This window comes from Parasteatoda tepidariorum, chromosome 2 (assembly GCF_982258835.1).
Source record: "Parasteatoda tepidariorum strain Cologne lab strain chromosome 2, Ptep-v5.0, whole genome shotgun sequence".
Taxonomy (NCBI): Eukaryota; Metazoa; Arthropoda; class Arachnida; order Araneae; family Theridiidae; genus Parasteatoda; species Parasteatoda tepidariorum.
The window spans coordinates 12,035,820-12,061,991 of record NC_141756.1 but is presented as its reverse complement, the minus strand read 5'-3'; the positions used below and the strand labels follow the sequence as shown (position 1 = coordinate 12,061,991).

The following is a 26,172-nucleotide window of genomic DNA, read 5'->3' as shown; positions in this document are numbered from 1 at the left end:
TTTGTTTCTATTTTTAGTGCCCATAACTATGCAACCAAGACACGACATTACACCATCGATGCATGTGGCGGCAGCAACTGGACAGCCAATTTTAGCACCTGCAGCAATGCCTACTCCTTCACAGCTAACAATGCAGTATGCTAATGCTCCAAGAGTGATCCATACTTCAGGGCCTCCTCAGCAGGCAATGGGATACCCTCAAGTAATAATCATTAACCAATACTGATCATGATGTTAATATATATAATCGTTAACCAAAACTGATCATAATGTGTGTTTGTATAATGTGTATGGCTTAAGCTGCTATGCACGAAGTCTATTCAAATAAGAAATACAAAACCACAATGACACTTCTCTTATTGTGAAGTACTAGCGTGCTATCTCCAGGGTTGGCTTGATGCCCACCCAGCTTCAAACTGATGGGTACTAGCTTGCCTAGGAAGTTAGTACACTCTGTGCTATGTGAAAAGCTACCAACTCTACTGAATTTTACCAGTTTCTCCTGATCTACTGGTTTAATCGATATTCTCCTGATTTTTGTAAATTTTTTCAAAATTTTCTAAAATTGATGAAGTTTTCTGAAAAAATCCCTATTGAAATAGAATCTTTGCACAGATTACTTGCTTGAATATTTAAATAAGTGATATTAATACATGATGAAATGAGCCTTATTTATTAAAATCAGTTTAAAGCTTTTTTGTTCCAAAATTATGAGTTTATTTTTATTCAGAATTCCCCTTTTTAATTAATTAAAAATAATTTAACTATCTTAGATGAATTAAATGCATATTACTATTCAAAATTATGAGTAAACATAATGCATAACATTTTAAGTTTATTTAATGTTAATCATGACAAGAAAATATTGCAGTTTTTTTATTTTGAAAAAAAAAAAAAAATCCTAAAAAAAATTTTATGTGTAAAATACTTAGTAGAAGACAAGTAGTTTCATAATGTGTAAAATATTTAGTAAATTTTGAACAATTATTATGAAATTAATATTTTGAAAAATCTACTGGATATTTTTTCCATCCACGTTGGTGTCTTGGTCATGAAATTGGTTAGACCATTGGTTCTCAACGGGGGCGGTGGGACTATGCTGAGGGGCGGTGAACTTGCTTTGGGCAGTAGGGGGGCGTTGGGTATGTTTTGGGCGGTAGGGGAGCGTTGAGCATGTTTTGTCATTGAAATTTAATTTTAAAACTTACAAATAAAATTATTAAATTAAGATTAATTTAATAAAAAAAATTTATAATGAAGAAAAAAAGATTAAATTAATATAATAAATAAAGATTATCCTATACACTATTTGAAACAGCAATAAAACGAACTTATACGACACCAATTCTTCGATCCGAACCAACACAGCTCAGCGCACGAGCCAGTAGTTTTTGCCTCTGACTGATTCAAGCCATTTGGTGGAAATTGCAGTACATGCGCTTGAATGTTTGATTGGACCCGTGTTTCTTATAATGGTTTTCGTTAGCTTTCTTGCGGTTTTTCCCCCAGTTTCGATTAGATCTCATAGTTTATTTGGCCAGGTACGTACGCGAATTAGTTCTTTATAGTATCATGAAGTATTTATTAATTTTGAGAAATAGTTTATTTTCTTTCATCGATTGTATTTTGCTGTCACCAACAATGTCGGTTGACAAAAAGAAGTGTCATCAATACAGTGTCACGTACTTGAAGTTGGGATTTGTTCAATTACTGTTGAACTCTCAATTACCTATGTGTTTACTTTGTAATAAAGTTTTATCTAATGAGGTAAGGAAATCTTACCGTTAGCAAGAGCATTTGCAAAAAACTAGATATAGATTTGTCATTTTTGACGAACGTCTTTTTTCACGTTTCTGAAGGCACCTTCGGTCTCAGGGTTACTAGTAACGTCATCACAAAAATGCGACGATGGTTTGATCGCTTCTTATAATATATCAAAATTTATTGCTAAATCTGGGAAAGCTCAAACCATCGGAGTAGAGTTGATACTGCCGGTTGTCAAGGAAGTTTTAGAAACAGTTTTACGTCATCCAATGTAATAAAAAACTATCCCATAAGCAACGATTCAGTGCGGCGACGAAATGATGAGATGGATGAAGACGTTGAAATTTCTTTATGCAAACTTTTGATGTCCAACGAATTTTCCCTTCAAGTTGATGAATCTACCTTGCCAGGTAATGCAGGCTTTACTGTAGGCATAGGTCCGGTTTGTAATGGAAGGGAAAATTATTCAAGATATGCTTTTTGCAGGAAGCTTGATTGTAAATATCAAAGGTAAATCTATTTTTAGTACAGTCAAAGATTATTTTAAAGAGAAAAACATTCCTCTTGCGAATATTATGTCCATTGCCACTGATAGGCTCCTGCAATAGTGGGTCGACATCGTGAGTTTATCGCCCTTTTGGAAAGGGAGGTACCAGATATTTTAGCTGTTCACTGCGTGGTTCACAGATAGTATCTAGTAAGAAAAAATCTCAGTGACCGTTTGCATCAATCATTGCAATATGCCGTATCTGCTGTGAACAAAATTCACAGTAATGCTTTCTAAGATCGATTATTTAGACAACTGTGTAAGAAAAACGATGAAGAACTCAATTGCTTGCAATATACACCGAGATTCACTGACTTTCCAAAAGCTTCTGTCTCAAAAGGTATTGGAATCTTTTCGACTCTGAGCTTGAGTTCCTCGAAAACAGAAATGTAGCTCTAAGAGACAGATTGCTAGAATTTAAGAAAGACTTTGGCTGATTTATCTGTCAAATTTAATGGCATTAATTTACAACTTCAAGACGACGAGCTCAATTCGATCCCTACAAAATAAGTCATTTTCGCCTTTCTAAAAAAACTGATTTTGTTTTAGCAGAATTTTGGTTGGAATGAGTTCAGTCATGCAGGCAAAATTCTCTCTGATGATGCACATGCACAAGAATATTATCAACACCTTGACTCTTTGCACATGGACTTTTCTGACCATTTTAAAGATGTTTTGTTCCCTCGAAGTCCCTCAATGGGTTTATGAACCCTTTTGTAAATATTGAAACAGCAGAAGTTCAGATTTACGAGGAATCGGTCGAACTCTTAACTAATGAAACTTTGAAATGGTGATTGTCTCACAGAATTTTTACTTAACACTAAAGAGACTGAAATACATATATTGCTCAAAAGCAGTCAAAATGACTGCATAGAATAACTAATGAATAAAGAAAGCATAACTAATGTATAAAGAAATTTGTTTAAAATAAAATTTAATATTTTTTTTATTATTTACAGTTATATAAAAAGTTATTTGTAAATATTAACAATAAAAAATTATATGTTGTACAAAAAGTCACAAAATTTTAAGAAATTGTGTTATTGTTTTTCTAATTGAAATTAAAAAGCAGTCAAAATGACTTCCATGGGCAATCTTGTGTTAAAGGTAACAGTCGTCTCCATCTTGGACTGTAGATTATCGTTAAAAAATTTTTAATTGCCTTCCCTGCCTCCTAACTTGTCGAATGTGGATTCAGTGCTGTTACGGATCTTGTCACAAAAAGAAGAAATCGACTCGAAATTGTGCAAACGTGAGTATTTGCATCTTCATCTCACTAAAAGTATTGAACCGAGCGTTAAGGAATTGGTTCTGAACTATTAAGTACAATCATCCCACTAACATAGTTACTTGAATGTTTCATTGATACTACTTTTTAGTGTAGCAAAATTATTTTGGGTGTTGTTTTAATTATCTAATTTAGAATAAATTATTCTTTTTAAGCATAGGTTTTTTAGTTGTAGTTTTTTTTCATTAAACGTATTTATTTTGATCATAAGAAATAGACGTCATTTTAAGAAATAGACGGCGACTACCTGCCGTGAGAAAATTATCGAGTTAATTTATTCTTTTTTTAGAAACCAAACAAATTCAAAGCGTAAAAAAATTGCTTAAAAAATTTGCCTCTTATAATTCAGCACACATCCCTCTGTCTCCAAGCTCAAAATAACAGGATTTTTAAAAAGGGGGGCGTTGAAATATTTTTTGCTCCTTAAGGGGGTGGCAACGTAAAAAAGGTTGAGAACCTATGGGTTAGACCCTTAACCTGTGTGACCCCCTTACTGACGGCTGATTCTGGAAATGCTGTTTTTTTTTATTAAAATTAATGCTGAAACTAGTTCAGTCCTTTGCCAAGTATTTTATTTACTTGCTCTTAAGTCAGTAATTGTGAATTACCTTTATTTTTACTTATACATATTTAATTCATTAATTCCTGAATTTTTTTTACACTTAATATTCTGCTTGATTATTGTAAAATATTTAAAAAATTAAACTTTAGAAAAAATATTTATTTTACAGGGATGAGATTTTTCCGCTTTTTAGCGCATTTCCGCTTTTTTCACTTTTATCTCTTGAATTTCAGCTTTTTTATCAAAAATTCAGATTTTTCTAAAAATTTCACTTTTTTTTTATAAATATTCCGCTTTTTCAGAAAATTCACCGATTTTCAAAGAAAAACAGAAAATTCAAACTACATAGCTACCAATCCTTTCTCATTTTTACTTATTTTAACTATTTTCTCCCCTTTTACTCGCAGCAGATAAGATTTTCCGAATTTTTTTTACAGGTCCCAAGCCTGGAATCCGCGAATATCTCGATTCTTATTCACACGATTTTAATATCTAACATAGCTTTTCATATTTGCGTGTTGCGATTCTTATTCACACGATTTGAATATTGTACGTTGCAATTCTTATTTACGAGATTTAAAAATCCGATATTGTGGTTCGTATTTACGCCTTTTTAAAAACCTATGCTGCGATTCGTATTCACGTAAGTTTAAAATTCAATGTCTTGATTTGCTCATGCGGTTTATAATATCAAACATCGATTTTCATATTTATACGTGATTTTAAAATAAAGCATTGGGATTCGCATTCAGGCATTCTAAAAATTTTGCATCATAATTCTTATTTATGCAATCTAAAAATTATGCATCATGATTCGTATTTACGCGATCTAAAAATTATGAATCGTGATTTGTATTTACGCGTTTTAAAAATTCTATATCCCAGTTTGTATTTTCTCATTTTCAAAATCGTATATCTAGTTTCATATTCATGTGATTTCAAAATCCATAATTGTTATTCATATTCACGCAATTTTAAGCTCAACTATCGCGATTCTTGTAAGAAGTAAATTTTTTATAAAATTAGTTACTATAAAGGTGACTGTTTTTCTAACGACGATTATTAGTAGTATATGTAAGTGATACAACATCAGAGAAACTGGAAGGGAATATATTCAAAACTTACATTCTGTGCTTGCAAAGAAGAAAAAATAGGATTTGTCACAAGATGTTTGAAGATGGACTAACGACTAAATATAGCAAACATAAAAGATATAGCTAACAAAAGCAATCACTTACAAAGGGATTTAATTAAAAAAAAATTTTTGTAAAAGAGTTAATTAATTCATCATCAAAATTTTATTTATAATTGCTGTTATTTATGCTATAAAATGCAAAATTCTTATCAAATAAAATACAATTATCTGAACACTTGCTGATTGTCATGTAATTTTTCAAACTAAAATAGCAATTTTCGTTTGTTAAGGAGTTACTATATATTTCTACTTCACTGTTATTGATATGTTTCAAAGGGCTCTAGTTAGATTAGACTATAATATGAACATAATGATTCGGTCCATTGTTAAAGTTTTTTTTTTTCAGTATAATTTAAAAAGTAATATTACTGATATATTTGCTATAAATCACATAACAGTATTTATTAAAAGAAATGAAATATTAATGTATATTCTCAGTAGTTTTAATTTGCTAAACCAGGTAGTTTTTCAAGTAATAATTGTCTCTTATGTGAACTGAGGAAAAATATAATTTCCAGCTTTATTTTTTCATTTGGTAATTTTTATTTTCACAAAATGTTAAGTATCAATGTAATCATTTATATAATAATAGATTAGTACACAATTGTATGTCAACACATTATTTATTACCTTAAACTGTCTGGAATTTATTATTAAAGGGTTGCGCTTGCGTAAAATTTGCTATTGTGGAAATTCAGCTTTTTTGCCTTTCGGTTAATCTCATCCCTGATTTTATAAAAATAAAATGTGCCCCAATTTTGTGATGCTAGGCACGAATAGGTACAGGTGTTTTCCCATTTAAAGATTAATCCAATTTTAAATACAAACAAGTTATAACATGTTAATTATTTTTAAATAGTAAGATGAAATCTTTTTCAGTAAAATAAGGATTTTAATTTCTTTAGGAAAAACAAAATTAAATTATTTTGCACGGAAGTTTCGTACAGTGTAATTTTGATTTCTGCATCGTTTCCCATGACTTCTGTAGCTTAACCACATTTTTATTCACCTGGATAAAGTGGTTAATACCATCATATCGGATGAAATCTTGCATATTTTAGTAATACAGGGCTGCCAGCTACTAAAAAAAATTTTACAAAATATTTTATAGTCTTAGATAGTTAAAAACTTAATCTTTCAAAATTTTTTTAGTTTTGCCAGCATTTTGGAAGCCTTTACACAAGATAGCTAGAAAAATAGATGCTATATATATTTTAATCATTTACAGTGTTGAAGGTAACTTTAAATCAAATTTACAAAGCAAAGAATTATTTATTAGAACATTAACTTAGCCATTAGAAAAAGTTTCCCGAAAGGCATAGAAAGTTGGCAGCTTTGGTGATTGATCTGCCTCGAGCAGGCAAATTTATCTTTGATGATACATTTAGCATATTTCATGTTTGATGCTTAAGAAATCCTATAGTTTTGAAGAAGATGATCACAAACATATGCCCACCACCATTTCTTAGACCATATGGAACAACGATATGAATTTACAGAAAAAAAAAATAAGCCTTCAAAATCCAACATATGAAACATTAATTTCAAGTTTCATACTATATTACATACAGATAATTCAGTTTTTAAATTTAAAATTATGAAATATTTTCGTAATTTTCTCTTTCTCCATTGATATGGTTTGCTTTGAAATATTTTTTTATGCGTAATATAGTTATTTTATTATGAAACTTTTTGGAAAATGTTGCTCAAATTTGTCCAAAAATATTTACTACTCTCAATAAAAGAAAGTAAAGTTCATGAGGCAAGTATGCACATATATATAGTTAAGAAAATTAAACATTTATTTTAATATTTGCACATTTTGGAATACATGTTTGAATGAATTCCTTAAATTAAAGACACCATTCAGATAAAACATTGTTCTAATGCACTGAGAGCGTGGGGTGATTCATGTACCCTTTCGTGTCTACCTTTCCAAAATAGGGACAATATATAAATGCTCAAAAAATAACAAATATAAAAAAATATCCAAAAATACGTATTCTAAATTCAGAAAAATGATTGATGAAAAATAAATGCAATATCTTAACGTTTCATGTCTCCATATTTTATCAGAAGAATTAACACTTGGGTTTTCATCAAACATTTGTTTTACTATATTAAGTCTGTCAACGTGTTGCCATTTATAGATGTATGTTTATTAAGTGCAAACACTCAGAATATGTATTGTATATTTTTTGAAAAGTTCTGACTAATATTGTTCCCTTGCAAAATTTGTGAATAAAGCATCCCAAAGTTAGGTCACCTGGCTCAATTGGGTTAATTAAGTACTCTAATTCTTTTGCATTTTATTTTCATTTATCTCACATTTATATAGCCTGGGCAAGGGGAATTGAAGTCAATATGTGTGAACTATTTATTATATTACTTTATTTAGCATGAATTTTTAATAGTTTTTTTCCCCACTTATTTTAATCCTTTCTTGAAGCTAGGAGTTTTTCCTTTTACATATATAATTTTCCTAAGTATGCTTTTGATCAAAGAATATGTAGCTTAATAATATACATCCTTAAAAATATTCATAACTCCTTATTTTGACCAAAAATGTAAATTTTTAAAAAAAAACTAATTAAAAACAAGTTTATTAAGGAGAAAAATATTTCAAGTAGTAAAATCAAGCTAGTTATACATTTAATCACTTATAATTTATATAAAGTGACCTTTTTAAAAGTAAAATACATATAGTTCATGATGCATATAATGACCCATGTAATCCAAGCTGAATGGAGTTGTATAACGCTATTGTAAGCATGCAAAAAGTATGTTTAGAGTGTACAAAAATAACCTAAATAACTACTCATTACCAATAAATGCTGGGATAGTTTTACTAGAAGCATGCTATACTTAAAGAAAAATTGAGACGCTGACAATCATGCATCCACAGGATGTAATCCATATTTCACTGACTTTTGCACCGTAGAGAACGATCGCCTAGAATAAGAATCTGGAGCTTTGTCTATCTTCCTTTGGTTTTAATACAATTCTGATTTGATGTGCGGTAAAAAAATCAACATTTTGTACTCTGTGTTGAAATTCTAATGAACTTCAAAATAATATTACATCTGTGGAATACCAAACAAGACTTTCTAGTTAAAATGGAAGGGTTGCTGTTGTGAATGGTAGTACTAAAGAGCATCTTTTTTGTTTAAATGTTTCAGCTTTTTTTTCATCAAAAAAAATAATTGTTTTGTGTATCATTATTTTGTTTATTCGTTTAAAAATGTTGAAATTTTTTTCTAGATGAATTTTGTTGTTGGACCTTCAAGGGTTGTTCCTCAACAGCAAGTCGGTGTAGTGCCTACATCTCACTCAGTTTCCTACTGCGACACTTCCCAGCTTCAAACCCATCATCTACTGAGTGAGTTTTATATCTTATTTCTCTAAATATACAATACTAAAGCATGAATGATTATTTGAGAAAAATATAGAAATTAATATTTAAAAGAAAGTACTTTTTTAGTGTTGATAAAATGTGTCAATATCAGGTAGCCTCAGAATAGGAAAATTGCTTCAAATTTCTGAGAAAAGTGCTCAGTTTCAGGTACCAACTCAATTTTAGTCAAATTTATATCAGTAAATAAATACAGAGTTGCCATTGGCAACTAAATAAATAGATACAGGGCCACCATTGGCAACTTAAACTATTTTGAAGAAAAGGCTACTGTTCATTATTCATATTTAATCCTTGTGTACAGGTTTTTTTCTTCTCTCCATTGGACCAATGCAACTACAATGGAATGTTTCATACCACTGTAGTGCTAAGAACTATTGCAGAAAAGAACACTCTTTGAACCTGTTAGGGTTTACTTTTGACAGTTGAATATTAGTATATAATTAAATTTAACTTTTTAAGAGAGTACAGTTGAGTTTTCTTGGCCTTTTAATCTTAATATGGTAGCAAAATTTTAAGATTTTTTTTAGAAAAAAATAAATTATGTATCTAGTGACAATTCATTAGTAAAACATATTCAACATCATTTTAATTTTGCTGTATTTTGAATTTAGTACTTCATTGTTTTAATACATTACTACTCTAATTTAGTACTATATATTTACCATTACTACGTTTCATAAAAATGTTTCTGTGCTACAACACTAACACATCTTCATATATATAACATGATAACTATAGCATATCTAAATTAGTTTGATTTGATATTGTAATTTAATTTAATTTGTGCTGATTTGAAATCTAATAACAATAAATTATAATAGTAAGCATTCGTCTTGTAAAAATTTGTTAAAAGTCCCTTTCAATTCCTTGTAACTAGTTGGCACCTATAATGAATGCATCCTTGATTACTTCATGTATCCAAATGATCTGTTCAGATGCCCATATTCTCCAATAGAGATTTTATAACCGTGCTTGAAGGTTTAATTAAAAAAAAAAATTCTTGTTGATGCTAGTAACAAAATAGGCAGCAACACTACTATATAAGCACTGATACTAGGCAATAATGTCTTGGTAATTTTATGGTTGAATGATATGCATTTGTGTGATTAATAAAGAAAATTTGTCTTATATGTTTGTTATCTGTAATTGAAGGGTAAAGCAGAGAAAAACTTGTCCAATTTTTTGTATTATCAAGCCTGTTCTTTGTTGTGGTTTGAAAATCTATTGCGCTAAAGTAAAATTGATTTTTGCGAATACGTTATCATACACAGGAAATTTCGAATCGTACATTTGTAGCCCTCATATTTGATGATTTTATTGTCCATGTTTTGTTCGCATTTTTAACAGTTTGGTATTTTCACATAGTTTTTAAAGTTTAGATTTTATTTTTAATATAATATTATTGCAATCATAAAATTCCAAATCGCACTTTTGAATAATTACTTAATGACCCACTTTAGTCGTGGCAATTTCATTTTAAATTCATGTTTTTTTTTTTCTTTCTTCAAAAATGTGAAATTTTTTACAATTTTGAAGTTAAGAGTGTGATTCTTGACAATATTGATCCGTATGTGCGAGACGTAAGAAAAAATGCTGGTTTTTTCTCGCTATAGTGAAATAGTGGATTTTGTTTCCATAATATCCAAGTTTTTTTAAAATTTATTATAGTAAAAAACTGATTAAATTAAACAATAATCAAAATTCTAATAAAATTCATGAACAAGCAGAAAAGCAGAGGATTCTCATATCTGCAATTTTTTTTTAAAGATCAAAAGTGTAAAAAGGGAAAAGAGTTTCGTTTATTTTGATTTTTAAGTTTCTGGAAAAGAGACCCTTCCCGTAAACGAATTCCGGATAAGGAACTTTTTATTAATCCATTAACATTTTCGCCAAAATATATTATATATTTTCCCTTTCCAAGTTTTGTTTTCTGCCCAGTATCAATATGACTTTCATTTCCTGGATTTCTTAGCTTTGTCACAAAAAAAAAAAATCTTAAATTGTGCTTTTAAAAAAACTTGCTTTTATGGTTAAGGTTTTTCTCCTATACCCTTCAATTCTGATTGTTAATATGCATGCAAGTAGTCTAAGTATTTGGGATTAAGGGTTTTTGGTTCGTTAATACGTTTCTTTTTATCTTCTATATGAAGATAAATATTTTATTGCAGTGTCTGCCCATCCAGGAGCAGGCATGCCCGGGTCAGCTGCCCACTCTCTACAGCAAGGTGGACAGCATTCCAATCACCACCCACCTCAGTCCCAAACTCCGGGCGTGCATCCATCACCGTCACCTGTACACCAGGTCCCCACGCCACACGGAAACCACTCTCAGCCACCAACACCCACTACCGTAATGTATCCTGCTGGTGCTATGGGTCAGCACCCACTGCAAAGTGTCTCACACCCCAGCCACAATCAGCCTATGAACCATCCATTGCATCAAGCTCACCATCCAGGATTTCCAAGTGGGCCCCAGCCAGTGGTGTTGATGCAACAGCAACAGCCACCGACCCACCATGGGCACCAGCCTGGTGCTGCCCACCATGCTTTGCATATGCATTCTCTACACAGCCAGAATCATGGTAACCATATGGGAGGGCCTGCTCACATTCTCCCACAAATGACAATAATCCCAACAAGTGCTGCTATGCCTGCTACAATATCTACTCCTCCATACGTTCAACATCCTCAAGGTACGTTTTGCTTAAACTGTTGATTGAGCAACTCGCAAATAACAAAATTGTTTCTTTTGTCTTTTCCAAATAAATAGTTTTTTGTTTTGTATAGGTTTTTCAACCATTCAAAAAGTTTGAGTTATTTTTTATTCTTCCTTTATTTGGTTATTGGTTCACTTATTAAAAAAAAATGTTAGTTTAACCCTTAATGAACTGATGCCGTCATATAAGCTGCATGGCACTTTTACTTGGTCCGATGATGCGCATAATTCGGTCATGAAAAACCTTTTGTTAGTTTTGACGCTTATATTGTCTTATTTTAAATTAATTTGGTTATAATAAAATTAAATAATTTTATTTTATGATAATTTCATCTTATGGGAAGTAAATTTGAATTACTTTCGGACCATTAAGATTTAAAATTGCAGCAATTAACAAATATCTTGTTTCAAAAATACTGGATAATGAAAGTTTTTGTTAATATGAAACTAAAGTATTTAAGACTGAAAATATCAATTTGTATTTTTAGATTATATTTTAGGAAATAATTTGTAATTATGGTCTGGGAAAAGAGCCTCTTCAACTGGAGAAAATTTTGCTTGTTGCTATTTTTGTTTGCAATCCTTCCTTAATAGATTTAAATTAATTAAGCTTCTAAATACCTTTTTATGACATTTTATTAATCCTTTTTTTTTATTGTATTAAGTTTCTACCAAGGTAGTTGGTCAAAATGAATATCTGTTCAATGAATAATTATATCATAATAGTGTGCAAGTTAGACGCCCGGTGGCTGAGCGGTAGCGCTTCGCGCTGTCGTGCCACAGGTCCTTGGTTCGATCCTTGGGCCGGGCCGACTCAGCCTTTCATCCCTTCAGTGGGTCGATAAAATGAGTACCAAGCATGCTTGGGAACTAACACTGGGGGTTCCGCGTTAGGCTGACCACCTGACCGGAACATATGCTCCTGCACCCCAGAGCCCAAGGTCAAGAAAACTGAGATGGGCACAGTCGGCCTTAGCCCTCTTAATGGGCTGTCGCGCCACTGAGTTAGTTAGTGTGCAAGTTAAGACAGTAAATAAAGATAGGATAGGACAAACAAAATGTATAATTTCTTGCAAAAATAGCGATAGCATCTGTAATCAAAGCTAAACTATTTGTAGAAAAAAAAATTTAAATTCAATAAACTACCTAAGTTTATTGATTTTAAAATTGCTGGAAGCAGGCATAAGCTCACCAATTTAAAAGCCTAGTGCAGTGCCATACTGATTGTGGCCCAGTTCGAGCCAAACATGAGTGTGGATTTTTTTTTTTGTTGGTGTTTTTCTACTAATCAGGGCTAGGATAATGATAACCTAAATATTTTATGCCCAAAATTATCGATTGTAAAAAGTTCTGTTCAATATCAACGCCTGTTATTAGGGGATATTTAAAATAAAAAGATCTAATACAAAATTTAAACTAATTTATACTGAAAAAATTTGATTCACAAGCAAATATGTTTTTAAAGGTAAAAGTATAATTTAAACTTCATGAAAAAAATTGTAAAAAAATCTGAAATTTAAAAAAAAAATGACCAACCAAAAAAAAGCATGAATAATGCCATGTAAATGGGGGGGGGGATAGCAAATATGCAAAAAAGAGAAGATACCGTCAATATCTTAGCCCTAATAATAAGTAATCGAGCCGTCTCATTACGATCACCGCTGGCTTGAACCAGCCTGTTTGTTTTAACACTTTGAGTGAACAAGTATTCCCTTTCAGTTCATGATTGGTGTTGGTATCTGTTTTTCAAGATGAAAATAACAAAATTCATTAGGCTAGAAGAATATGTGAATGATTTCGTGAACATTCACACTACTAATTACATCTTGGTTGGCCTGCAATGTCACCTAATTTGAACCCCATAGTAAATCTGTGGGATGTGTCATAACAGCAGGTAAAGCGTCTTCATAAGCACCCCGGTAGGTTTGTGTGATCAGCAACAAGTGACTTACTGCATGTGATGTAACTGCAAAACCATGTGGGCTCACTTCTTTACTAAAACCTGGCAGTTATCAACTCCTAGGATGTAGTTGCATCATTTCCCTAGAGGTTACTGATAATCATTTTGATTTTATCCCATGAGCTTATGATTAAAACATCAAAGAAGATTTGATGACTATGAATACATATGACTATTAAAGAGTAGTCTAGTCCTTAGGAGTTACCTTTTTTAAACGGAAGTAAAAAAGGTCAGTAAAAAGTACAAGATTTTAGTAACATCTCTCAAAAAAAAATTTAGAAATGCTCTTTATGCTAACACAAGCTGCTACTGTTAATTTATAATTAAAATGAATATAACAGCATATATCAAAACAAGTACAGTAGAGTCTCTATAATTCGAGGTGGATATCTTGAATTATCGAAAACTTAAAATTTAAGAAATATTTAAATGAATGGAAACAAAGCAGTTTTTAAATTTCAGTAGTTAATTGAAATATGTTTTATATTTAAAGAAAATTTATTTACATTAGATGATCAGGGCACATTTACTGCATTACACCAAGTTACAATATTCATTATCTTACTGCATCAGGTTAATTGTACTTTAAAATAATTGTCTAATATTTTTTGTTTAAACGCACTGTTCTCATGTTTCAGTGTTTATTATACAAACTTGTTTTTCAATATTCAGCCGTAGTAATCGGCGTAAAACCAATCGTAATAATTGTTCCACGTGTTGTGTGTGCATTGGTCATTGTTTAAGAGCAAGACTGATCTTTTTTCACTAGCTCGGATTTAACCCTTTGACTACTAACAGGACTCATTTGTCCCAACAAATGTTTAAAAATTACTATTAGACATATATATCCCACCATTAAGTATGACCGGGACATATATGTCCCAGCCTCTAAATTGATAACCGCTTGTCAGAAAAATCCCAAATGCTAAATTTGCCTTATTTGTGACCTACTTTGTCCTTTTGAATAATAAACGGGACAAAAAAATCATTTTTTAGAATTTGTAGTCAAAGGGTTAAAGGAAACTCGAATAATCGAGACTCGAACTATCCTGACTCTACTGTAAATGCATTAGCAACATTCAGATACAGTAATTAAATGATGCAATGTTGCTTTCATCCCAACTAGCAGAACTGTTGCCTAATACTGACCAACGGAACTGTTTATATTTTAATCTTGCTCTCTTTTACTGGTTCTTTAAAATTATTTTTAAATCAGCTGTGATATTGCAAATAAAAAACTTGTTTCATTGTTCAATATTTTCGTGTTTCAGAGCTGTAATATATTTCTTTCTTTTGCAGGAGTATGAACACAAATATTTTTAAAAGAAATGTTGAAGAATAATGACAACATTAGTTCATTTTATTTATTTCGATGAGGAAGCTCAGACAAAAGTTAAAGATAATTCTTTAGCTAATAGACAAATAAAAAATTCCTTTATTGTATTGTTGTTTGATTTATATCTTTATAACAATAAAAGAAACCCATGCTTTAAACCATATTGAGAATTATATTAACATTGCATTTACATGCTAGAGAAATATTTGACAAACTTTATCTGGCCCCTTGTGGCTGACTTGATTGCGAAATGACGAATATTTGCCATGTGAATAAATGTGTGTTAATGCTCAAGTATTTCTAAAAACTGCAGGTTTTTATATGAATTATGTTTAAATAAATTCTCGAATTTAACACAGAATAATAATTATCATAGGATGATTTAATTCAAAAATTTGACCCAGTTTTACTGTACATCAAAAGCTTAAAATTACAAAACACTCGAAATCCGTGATTTATTAGATTATTTATTGAATTTATATTTTTGATATGGCAAACCCACAAAGTGAGGGTGGCGTGTCAAAAGCATATTTTAAATAGGCAATTCTGTAGTAATAATATATAGGCTGATCCGTAATTTTTGAAACTTAGAAAGCAGAATTTTTCATTGCTCTTAACATTAGTAATCAACGTCATGAAAGGTAATAGATTTATTTTCCTGTTTACTACTATAGGTGGTGTTTTCTACACTGCAAACTCTTTACTGTGAGGGTGTTCTGGAGCCATTTGGCTCACAACGTGATTATTGTGTTTTGAGACTCTTTAGTAGTATTTTTTGTGTTTGTTACCTAAGTTATTATTTGTGTTTTAAAATTTAAGCTTAATGATTGATTGTAAAATGAACTTAATCTTGCTGCTCAAACAATATGCTAACACTGATGTATGATGATGCACAGCTTGCAACAAGAACAAACACTAGTAAACAAATAAAAAGAGCTCAAATCAGGACTGCAAGAAAAAAGCCAGTTTTTTTTTCTAAATCTCGTAACCTTGTCACCTTTTTTAACTATCTATGCTTGCTTGCTTCGTATGCCTGTTAAGCCAGAGGGGTGTGATTATTCTTGTTTTCCAGTGGCGTCATCTATGACCAAGAATTCGACTTCTGTCGCACCCGTTAATAGGGTGGACACATTCATTCATCCGCAGAACGTAATTTTGACCTGATCAATCTCCAATTTAGTACCCCCAGAGGTATTGATTTGTTATGGGAACATGGAGGACTTTTGCGACTCGACAGATTTAACGTGCATCAGTCACCATTTACTATACGGGAAGTATTCGGCTGGCGGGGTTCGAACTCTCGGACATGAGCCCAGCGCCCTACCGACCTGGCTATCCCGGCCTTTAACTATCTATTAATAAGGAAACCAATTTTTTTCACTTCAAACTCACCTGGAATTCACCATTTGAATTCAGAAATTATATAATTTATTTCTTTTTTTAAAAGCAAAATTATCAGTTTGAAAATATCGCCTCGCAGAATAAGCTGTAGTAAGCAAGCTGTATGCTTTCCAACCGAAAGTAGAGCAAGAGCTCAAGATTGTAAATTGTTTGCATTCATATTAAAAACACCATCCATTGTTCTAAGAGTTTTTTTAAAGGAAATATTAAGCTTGTAAATATATATATATTTACTTGTTAGTTTAGAGGTACAATATTTAAATGAAAGGATTGGCCACTATCCAACTGTAGCATTTTCAACAGCTGCCACTTTTTCATAAGTTAAAAATTTTAAGTCGCATGAAAGTTAGGAAATTTTTAATAAGATTTATGGATGCAAAATATTAAACAGGTTGAAAAAAAGTAAGTAAAAGCTTTTTACAAGACAAAATGACCAACAGTATTTCACATATCGTATTTGGTGAAATGAAAAGTAATAGAAATTGATGAATTGAGAGTTCGTTCATATTGTGTAAGCTTGTCATACAAATGAGTGAATAAAATCTGAGCCCGTTTGTTCAGTTTTGCAAAGCGTAATGGAAAAAACGATCGCAAAACTTGACGCTTTGTCAATTTCCTGGATCTACATCAATGATGAGTGCATCAGGTAACTTTTACAATGCTGGTAGTAAATAAAATCGAAACGCCCTAGTTGATAAATTTAAACGCGAAGAAATGATAATTATAATTCTGCTATAATTCCTCCATCAGTAGTATTTTTAATTTCAGTATTAAAATTTTCAAAAATGTACCCTTCAATCTCAGAAAAATGATACACGAAAAAAGTTCTCAAAAAGTTAAGTAGCGCAAAATAATTACTATGATTTCCTATAAGATTTTGTTTAAAAAAAAAAAACTCTATATAAATTGCGCTTAATGCCCCCCCCCCATTAAAAAAATCTGACGGAAACAAATTATCCACATCTTAAATATGTTTTCTTTTCTTCTAATTAAAGCAGCTTTTATTAAAATTTTATGGAATTTTTTAATTGTGTTAAAAATATTTCTTCGTCATTTTAATTGTTTAAAGTATAATTTTAGGTTATATTTTTGCATTGGAATAAAAATTACCCTTATTTATATAAAGGATATTTTCTATAGTTTATTTAATAAATTATTTCAAATAAGAGAGAAGAAATGAGTAACGGACTTAGTGTTTCAGCTCTTCTCTGCATAATGTGGTTATCATATAAGATGAGAATAAAATACTCAATTTAAAAGAAGATAAATTGCGTTTTCAACCCAATCGTGATATTTCCTTGCTTTTTGTATTAACAGTTTTTCTTTTCTTCTAAAGTACGTATTTTTTGTCAATGAAAGCAAAGAACTTGAAATTAGTTTCATTTCAATAAAATAAAGATAATTCTGATTTTAAAGAATCGATATAAGAAAGTATCCCATAAAAGTAGAGAGACTATTCGAAATAACGAAGTAAAATGTATTTTTCCACGAACTTTATTTTTTAGTGTCTGAAAAATAGTGACTTTTTTATTTAAACTAAAATTAAAGACATATTTTCAGTTATTCTCAACGAAACAATATTCATAGCTTTATTTTTTAAATTATAAGGGATTTCTTTTTCGTCATATATATAAAATTAGAGATTGCACTTCATTTTTGAATGAAATCATTGTTTAAAACCATAAAAAAATTCTAATTTTAAAAATTTGTAGGTCTTAGTAATTTTAAAAATATAAAATAAGAACAAAACCTATACACACAATAAACTGTAAAATCATGAACTGATGTATTAGATAAACGAACATAAAAATAATTTTTTATCTGACCATTCATATAAAAACTAACAGTACATAAATATACAATTTTTAATGTATCAAATTATTTAATGCAAACATTTACGTACCTTATTAGAAAGCAATTTATTTTTAGTTTTCTTGTTGTCCAAAGAAAAACTTTCTTAAGAATGCGAATTATTGATGACTCGATTTATATTTAAAAGAAAGCAGTTGCAAATAATTTTTATTAAATTTAAATTTTAAAAATTGAACAAAATAAATAAAAGTTGACTAAAAATTTACATTTGAATTTAAAATAGTTAATTTAGATGATACAATTAAATGAGCTTAAAAAATTAAAATTTAACAGAGAGTGATAAGAACGTTTGTCTCAGAAAAAGCCTCTTGACAAAAGAGCCAAATTAAATGTCTACAGGAGTCATCCCCTTAGGTCCCTTAAAAGTTTACTTCTGTTTTCCTAGAACATCTAGATAATTGAGCTACGCGGAGATACCCCTCGAAAGTGAGAAAAATCTAAAACTCAAACTGCATTCGTTTGACCACAAATGACCACCTTTTAAATATTTTTTTGTCCATCCTTATTTCGGTCATAATACTAAAAATTAAATTTGGGGGCTAACCTCGGGCTTCTCCCAAGTCTTATTTTTAGGATTACGGCGTAAATAAGGGTGGTAAAAAAACAAACAAACTAAAAGGTGGTCAAATGAATACAATTTAAAAATTGGATTTTTATTTATTTGGCATAAAAATGCGAAGTTAGCCCCCGAATTTAATTTTTTGGATTATGTCCAAAACAAGGATGGTAAAAAATTAAAGGGTGGGTCATTTGTGGTCAAACGAATGCAGTTTGAATTTTTGATTTTCCTCATTTTCGGGGGCTATCTTCGCATAGCTAGATAATTGCTTGTTTAAGACAATTTATGAATAGATATCCAACAAATAGATGGTTCTGAGAATATGACATTTTATAAAAGGACAAAAGAGCCCAGAGCCATAAATATGGTAAAGGCAATTTAAAGAAGCAAAAGAACGTTTTACAATAATATAAAATGAGATGGCTATTTTTTGAGAAGTCAAGTTACTATAGGGTATGAAGAAAGGTGTTTAAAGTGAAGAGTTGCTTTAAATTATATCTATTTGTCAGTGAAAGATGCATTTTATAGGCGATCGCAACGCTCGAATAAGCCATCGAGGGGAGAAGACCGGTTCAAAGTTCTGACCCTTCCCTCTCCTCTTTTCAGTTGCATAGAAATGTACTGCGTTATTTTCCCCTTTCTTAATATTTTTCGTATTTAATTGCCACAAATATTTTTAAAATTTCCATGACGCTTTCTTTTAGAACTATGTTTAATGTAGTTTTTAGTTCCATACAGTTTCCAAACTTAAAAGATTTTAATCTATTTGAAAATCAAGACAAAAGCTAACGTATTTTTCTATGATTCCTTTTTCTATGACTCTCCACACGCCAAAGGTGAAAGCATGCCAAGTGTTGCCATAGGTATACCTATGGCATGAATGGGCTACAAATGGAGTAAAGAAGAACTCTTTATAAAGAGTTCTTCTTTACTCCATTTGTAGCCCATTTCGTTCGCCAATTGCTCTATCCAGGGAAGGGTAAAAGAGTGGTAATTATTTTAGTTTTCTAAATACTTCTTTTATTTTTTTATGCTGACCCTCTTTTTTGTGTGTTTTGGTTTTTTTAAAAGTATATTTTTTAATTTTAATATATTAAAAGTTGTCATATGAAGAAAAAAAAGTTTTCTATTTGGATAGTAGCTCGAAGTTTTTAAAAACAGTAGCTTTTTTTAAAGTTACCAATTCTATTTTACTTAATTGTAGCGAATGTCAAAGTTTCAGAAAAGGGGACGCATATTATACCTCCCTCAATCAAATTTCAGAGGAAAATAAAGTTTTCTATTTGGAAAATAAGTTTAAGGTTGAAGAAAGAGTTAAATAGTAATTTTACTTATAACTTTATTTTGCGAATGTCTGAATTTCAGAAAGGGATAAATAAAATTTTTGCTCCCTCATTTTAATTTGAGAGGAAAATAACGTTTTCTATTCGGAAAATAGCTTTCAAGTTGAAAGAAATCGTTTTTTTTTTTTCCTTTTAAAATTGCCAATTTTACTTGACTTTGTCTTGGCAAATGTCAAAATATCAGAAGGGGCGAAACACATTATTAACACACTTAAATTTTAGAAGAATATAAAGCTTTGCATTTGAAAATAGCTTTAAAATTGAAAAATATTTTTTTTAAAATTACCAATTTCACTTGACCTCATTTCTGTGTCTAAATTTCAAGAGAGGCGAAACACATTGTTTGCCCCCTCACTTAAAATTTTAGAGGGGATGGTTGTCCCCTTTACCCTCCGGTTGTCATGCTACTGGGTCTGACTAGATAGTGGATGAAACAACTACGTCAGTCAGAAGTACAATATACAGAATGTGTTAACAATCAACTTCATGCAGTTATAGCCTTTTCCCCTCTCTGCGAAGCTTTTTTGTTATTTTGAGGGAGGAAAATAATTCTTGAAAAAAGTCTTTTCACTGTTTTTTACTCTTCCCTTTATGCTAAAGTAGATATGCAATTACAAAAAAAAAAAAAAAAAAAAAAAAAAAAAAAATTTTGCAATTCCATCTTCACACAATGTCTTTCCGACTTAAAAAAAAAGAGAAATTTAATTCTGAAAGAACGAGATGTGGTCCCTTCATCTAGGGCCCCAACTACCTTGGCGTAGTTACATCCCTAAGTGTGTCCTTTTGCTTAAGTTATGCTTACGAGGCGATGTGTAAGCAAGCTTTAATATTACAGAAAATTTCATTAATGTGATTTTTGATGAAATTTCCACAAACTTTTACCAGTCATAAGAGTTTTCTGTAATTTATAAATTTTAATAGGTCATCTGCTTAAAACAAATTAGGAAAATTAATATCATAATATAAATAAAGTATAAGGTTTGCTATGTTTTGAGTGTTATCTTTCAACCTTCATTTGGCTATAATCGTGTAAAATATCGCCGGGTATTGTTTTTTGGGTAGCATACTTGTGACCGAATTCATTTGTTGAAAGATGAATTGAAGGTACGAGTAATTGTAAACATTACAAGTTTAATAATAATAAATGGCCCTCTTTTCTAAGCTTAGGCGTAAAAATCAATCGGAAGTAGTAACACTGAACTTGTACGAAAATGTTTAACCCGTAGCGCCATCTGGGCCCAGCTTTACATGGTCAATTATCCATAAAAGCAATCGTAATCGAAAATGAGTTGATTTTTATTTTATTTTGAGAAACTCTACTGTTTCAACGGAATCCACTGAAAAAGTTGAAACGTTACTTGTGTTCAGGTTTAGTAATATGTACAATTCAATTTATTCGCACAATAACGAATTAAAATTGAGAAAGCGAGTACAACTGAACCGTTGTCAACATCTGCACTATGTCAACCTTCATATCAATAAATAAACAAACAAATATAAGCCGTCATGTGCACTGTTTATGTATGTATTATACAATAAATTAACTATAATTTATCAAAATTCTATGTAAACTTGTTTACCTCCTATTTGAAATTGACATAAAACTTTCATGACAGGAAACAATTTCCTTAAAAAATATTACGAGGATGAAAACTTGATACGAAATATTTGATAAGAAGAGATAATCAATGAAATTTAATTGTTAAATAATATCAAATGGCAAAAGTTTTAATCAGATTTTAATAGACAATCATGGACGAAAAAGCTACTGAAATTCCCATTATACTGAATCGTTGTAAATCTGTTGAAGACAATATTTTAAAATACGACTATGGTCCTATCCATTGCGCTCGTTATGAAGCTCATCAAAAGCATTGTAGCCTAGAAAAGATTTTTCATCGTAAACTTCCTAATCAAAACATTGTATCGCGTCTAATCAAACGAGAAACCACATTTGTAAGACCAAATGTTAGTCCTCATTACGCTGTTCGATATTTACATCAGAACCTAGTTCCTAACTTTACCGTTGTTGACATCGAAAAGCCGCCTTGCTTCCTCAGAAAATTTTCTCCCGATGGGCAGCATTTTGTTGCTTTTTCGTCTGATCAAACATCCATAGAAATCTATAAATACAAAGGATGCTCAGCTGGTGAAAGTCTACTTACAAACTTTTCTGGAGAACTAACGAACATTAACGATCCGCTATATCGAACTGTGCGTACTAAAATTTTTGAGCAGTTTTTTCAATTAAAACACATTGTGAACGTAGCTTTGAATGATGAGCAATTAAATCGGGAATGTAGTTTATTTACGGATGATGGGAACTACATAATTGTAGGCTCTGCTGCTTATATAAATGATGATTCAACTCCACCGTTCTTTGAAATTTATCAAAACAATGAGTCAGTTACACCCAATCCAAGATCATATGTCGAAAACTACACTTTGCATTTAATTGACATGAAAAATGGAATTCTGAGAGACAAACGTGCTTTCAAAACGGATAAAATATATTTATCACATAACCAAGGTGTTTATTTGTATCAAGATTTTCTGTGTGTGTTATCAGTTCAACACCAAACTATTCATGTTTTTCAAGTAACAAAGGAAGGTTATTTTATCAATGTTAGAACTATTGGTAGGTTCTGCTATGATGATGATGAGTTTTACATGTCAAACATGAGGTACACTCAAACTCCCCCTACTTTGTGTCGACCGTATCGAGAGACGACTATCAATGCCTTGAAACATAGAGTGTTAGTCTTTTTATATAGAAGAGCTGTTCATCTCTCTCAAACTACTAAAACTTCTAAACCGTTGCTTCATTTTTATCACAATTTTCAACATTTTTTACTTTTGAGAATGTGGAAAATGCAACTTTTAGATAAAAATCACTTATTAATTAAATATGCGAGTGAAGATGTTACTACACTACGGTTAATGGATCCAAACTCTCAACCATCTTTTTTTGTTGTTTACAACATGATAACAACCGAGGTGTTAGCTGTTTATGAAAATACATCAGATCAACTCTTGTCTATATTTGAAAATTTTTGTGACTTTTTCCGAAATGCAGCGTTGCATGCTCCTACATTATTATCTTGTTCTCCATCTAATACTATTTATGCTAGAATATTGCAGCATAGATTTTTACAGACCATTATCAATGCCAAATATGGAGGGCAAACTGAAGCCGTTAAAAGACTTCTTGCTCAACTACCTATTAGTTCTCAGTCATACAGTGTAAGTCCATATTTGGACTTATCTTTGTTTAGTTATGATGATAAATGGGTCTCTGTTATGGAAAGACCAAAGGCAAGTGGCGATCAGCCGATACGTTTTTATGCGAGAGACTCGGGACTGCTCCGTTATAAAATATACGCTGGCGTCCATGGAAAAAACCATCCTGTTTCTGCACGCAGACTAGTAGCTTTTACTTTTCATCCCTATGACCCTTTCGCTATAAGTGTTCAGCGAACAAATTCTGATTATGTTGTAAATTTTCACGTTAGACATGTTAATACTTGATATAAGGTGCAAGTCTTCCTTAAATTATGAAAATTTAGCCATTTTCTTGAAATATCGAGATAGGTTCTTGGATTGTTCAAAAGATTTCAATGATGCTGGCATCTTTTTGAGAGAAAAACCATAGTGTTTCTGTTTTCAGATTAATTACCTTTATTTTGCATTGTTACGACCATTTTATTATCTATGTTAAGGTGAATGGCCGAAATCAAGAGAATGTCCACAATCGCATAGTCGCTTTGGTGAATGTCCAAAATTTTTCTTATATCCAATGTTATAATTTATTCATTGATATTATTATATTTATTCAATATTTTAATAGTGAGGATAGATTAGGAGAAACATCAGTGTTAGGAGTATCGGTTAAATGCATACTGGCCAGTGGCACTTAACTAAACCTAGTATATATTTCGGACATTTACCAAAGCGACTATGTGATTGTCAACATTCACCGGTGTAGGTCAACAACCACCAATTTCAGTCATTCACAGTAACATATATAAAGTATTTGTTGAAGTCTTCCTGTAATGTCATACTCCTACAAGAATGTCACAACCATAGACGGCAATATTTATACATTCTTTATAAGTATCCATTGTAAAACTTATGAATTTTAACTTGCATTTAGTTACTTTTAAAATTCAGTACGTTTGCTTCGGATTTTTGTTACATATTTTTAGAAAAAAAAGTACTAGTATTAGTAATGAAATTGTTGGAAAAAAAGTCACCTTTTTAGTTATTTTTTTAAAAATTTCCTCAAAACAAGTTTTTTAGAATAATTTTTTTGGAGTTTATAAATTTAATGTTTTTAAGAATAAAAAAAATTACAGAAATAGCTAATTTAATAAAAAAACGGTCTAGATGTATCAATTTCCTTTTTTAAAAGAAAATGCATTGACAGAAATTTTCCAATGTTCTTGAGCTAATGCATTTTCAACATTATTATTTTCTTTTTTTGATAAGTGTTTTTATTACGCGCTAACCAACCTCCAACTCTAATAATATATCCTTTCTTATCTTTAATATTTTAGCTTAAGTTCTATCCTAGTTTCTCCTTTACACTGTTTTGCAAAAATATTAAATACTAAGGAATTTTTAACAAAGGTAAATTTTGATTATTGAAGTAATATTCAATTGTTTGTGTTTTAATTATTATTCTTGCTACGTTATTTGATAAAAATTATATTACTTTGAACTTTAAATTTTTTCAAAGTGTATTTAAAATTTTTTGTTTAGTATTTACCAATTTCTTTTGAAACTATGTATTTTTTATTCATTAACTTTTTATGTACTTATACAAAATCACATCTGATTTTGTTAACATTTTAAAAATTACTGCAGTTTATCATGTGTTTGCGTGCAAAATGTTTTTTACAAAATTTTAGACTTAACACCAGTTTTTGTAATAGCTTGGTATGAATTTATGATTCTCTTATAGGAATCTAATGTTCATACTTAACAATATTATTTATAATTTTGCCTTTACCTCTGATTTGCTAAACAAATAGAAAAAGAACCTAGCATTCTTAAATCAGTTTTTAACTTAATATAATTTCATAATTTATAAGAAGTTTATGTCATGCATTCTATAAACATTCAATGTTTTTTTCCCTCTATTTTAAAATTATTTTTAAGGGTATGTTATTGATATAAATTATTATTATTGTAACTAAATGTTATTCTAATTATGGTAACTTGTAATACTGATTCAAAATAATATTATCGAGGCAATAAATTGTTGGATTATTATCAAAATATGTGTAATATTTAATAGAATTAATGAACATATGATTTCACTAAAATTAGCTTTATTTGCATTTGAAAAAAATTTTCTTTTTTTGAAACTATAACATTTAGGATATTTAAAATCAAAGTATTCATTTTAAAAACATACTTTAAAATGTATTTTAAGATACGAAGAAAATTATTTCCCTTAATTCTGCTGTCTGATCAGATTGTCAATTTATACTTTTTACTAATGGTCTTCTTTTTTCTGCTAGAAAAAGAAATATTTTATTATAAAACATCACTTTTCTTTTGTTGTTAAATATAAAATTTTACTGGATACAATTGATCATCCTTTGATGTCAAAGAAGTAGAATGCATCATTTATGTATTGCTGCAACAATAACCTGTAATTTTTATTTTAACTCAAGTACATTCTCTCCATTTGTAGAGATAATTTTGTTTTCTTACTTAATCATATTTTATAAATTTTAATAATCAAGTGATGGTCTATATATCAATATTTTTTGTACTTCTTTCCTGGTTTAACTCCTGTTTTTTTTCTCCAACAACTCGAGAATGGTTATCATCTTGTTTCTAATACAATCTCAAGGTGGAGAGCCACCCACAGAACTTTGCTTCGATGACTATTGTTGTAATGAGGTTTAACAGTTCGAATTAATATGTATTTTTATTTATTGTGATACAATAAAGTTGTATCTTTTGAAAGTAAATCCTTTAGTTTTGTTTGCTATTTATTCTATTTTATCATTTCCACAATATTAAACATTGTAATATTTTTATTATTTTAGTTTAAGTAATAGATTAGTCCAAAAAATCTCACTTAGAAATATTGTCTACCAAGCTCTTCAATTATATTTGTATAAAAATTAAACTCTATTATATTTATACAAAAATTAAACTATTAGTAATAATTCACAATCAAGAAGTTCTCATCACTCTA

At 30.4% G+C, this 26,172-nt stretch overlaps 2 protein-coding genes across 4 annotated transcripts in view; both read left to right on the top strand.

Annotated features, from left to right (window-relative positions):
- Positions 1–14,890, top strand: part of LOC107448210 (uncharacterized) — a 41,357-nt gene extending 26,467 nt beyond the window's left edge. The window contains exons 16-19 of one of the 3 annotated variants that reach the window (XM_043047442.3): positions 18–202; positions 8,618–8,735; positions 10,940–11,464; positions 14,747–14,890. In XM_043047442.3, the coding sequence (XP_042903376.1) occupies positions 18–202; positions 8,618–8,735; positions 10,940–11,464; positions 14,747–14,754 (836 nt within the window). In that variant the 3' untranslated portion in view covers positions 14,755–14,890. Of the gene's footprint in view, positions 1–17; positions 203–8,617; positions 8,736–10,921; positions 11,556–14,746 lie in introns of those variants that run through there. The other 2 variants (XM_016063331.4, XM_087156869.1) reach the window with 2 other exon arrangements.
- Positions 14,891–21,285: 6,395 nt separating this feature from the next.
- abo (de-etiolated protein 1 abo) lies at positions 21,286–25,942 on the top strand. The gene has a single exon (XM_016055996.5). The coding sequence runs from the start codon at positions 21,711–21,713 to the stop codon at positions 23,484–23,486; it is 1,776 nt and encodes a 591-aa protein (XP_015911482.1). The 5' UTR covers positions 21,286–21,710; the 3' UTR covers positions 23,487–25,942.
- The last annotated feature ends 230 nt before the right edge of the window (positions 25,943–26,172 follow it).

Excerpts from the sequence above, each read along its gene's own strand:
- abo (XM_016055996.5), top strand. The coding sequence starts at position 21,711 with ATGGACGAAAAAGCTACTGAAATTCCCATTATACTGAATCGTTGTAAA.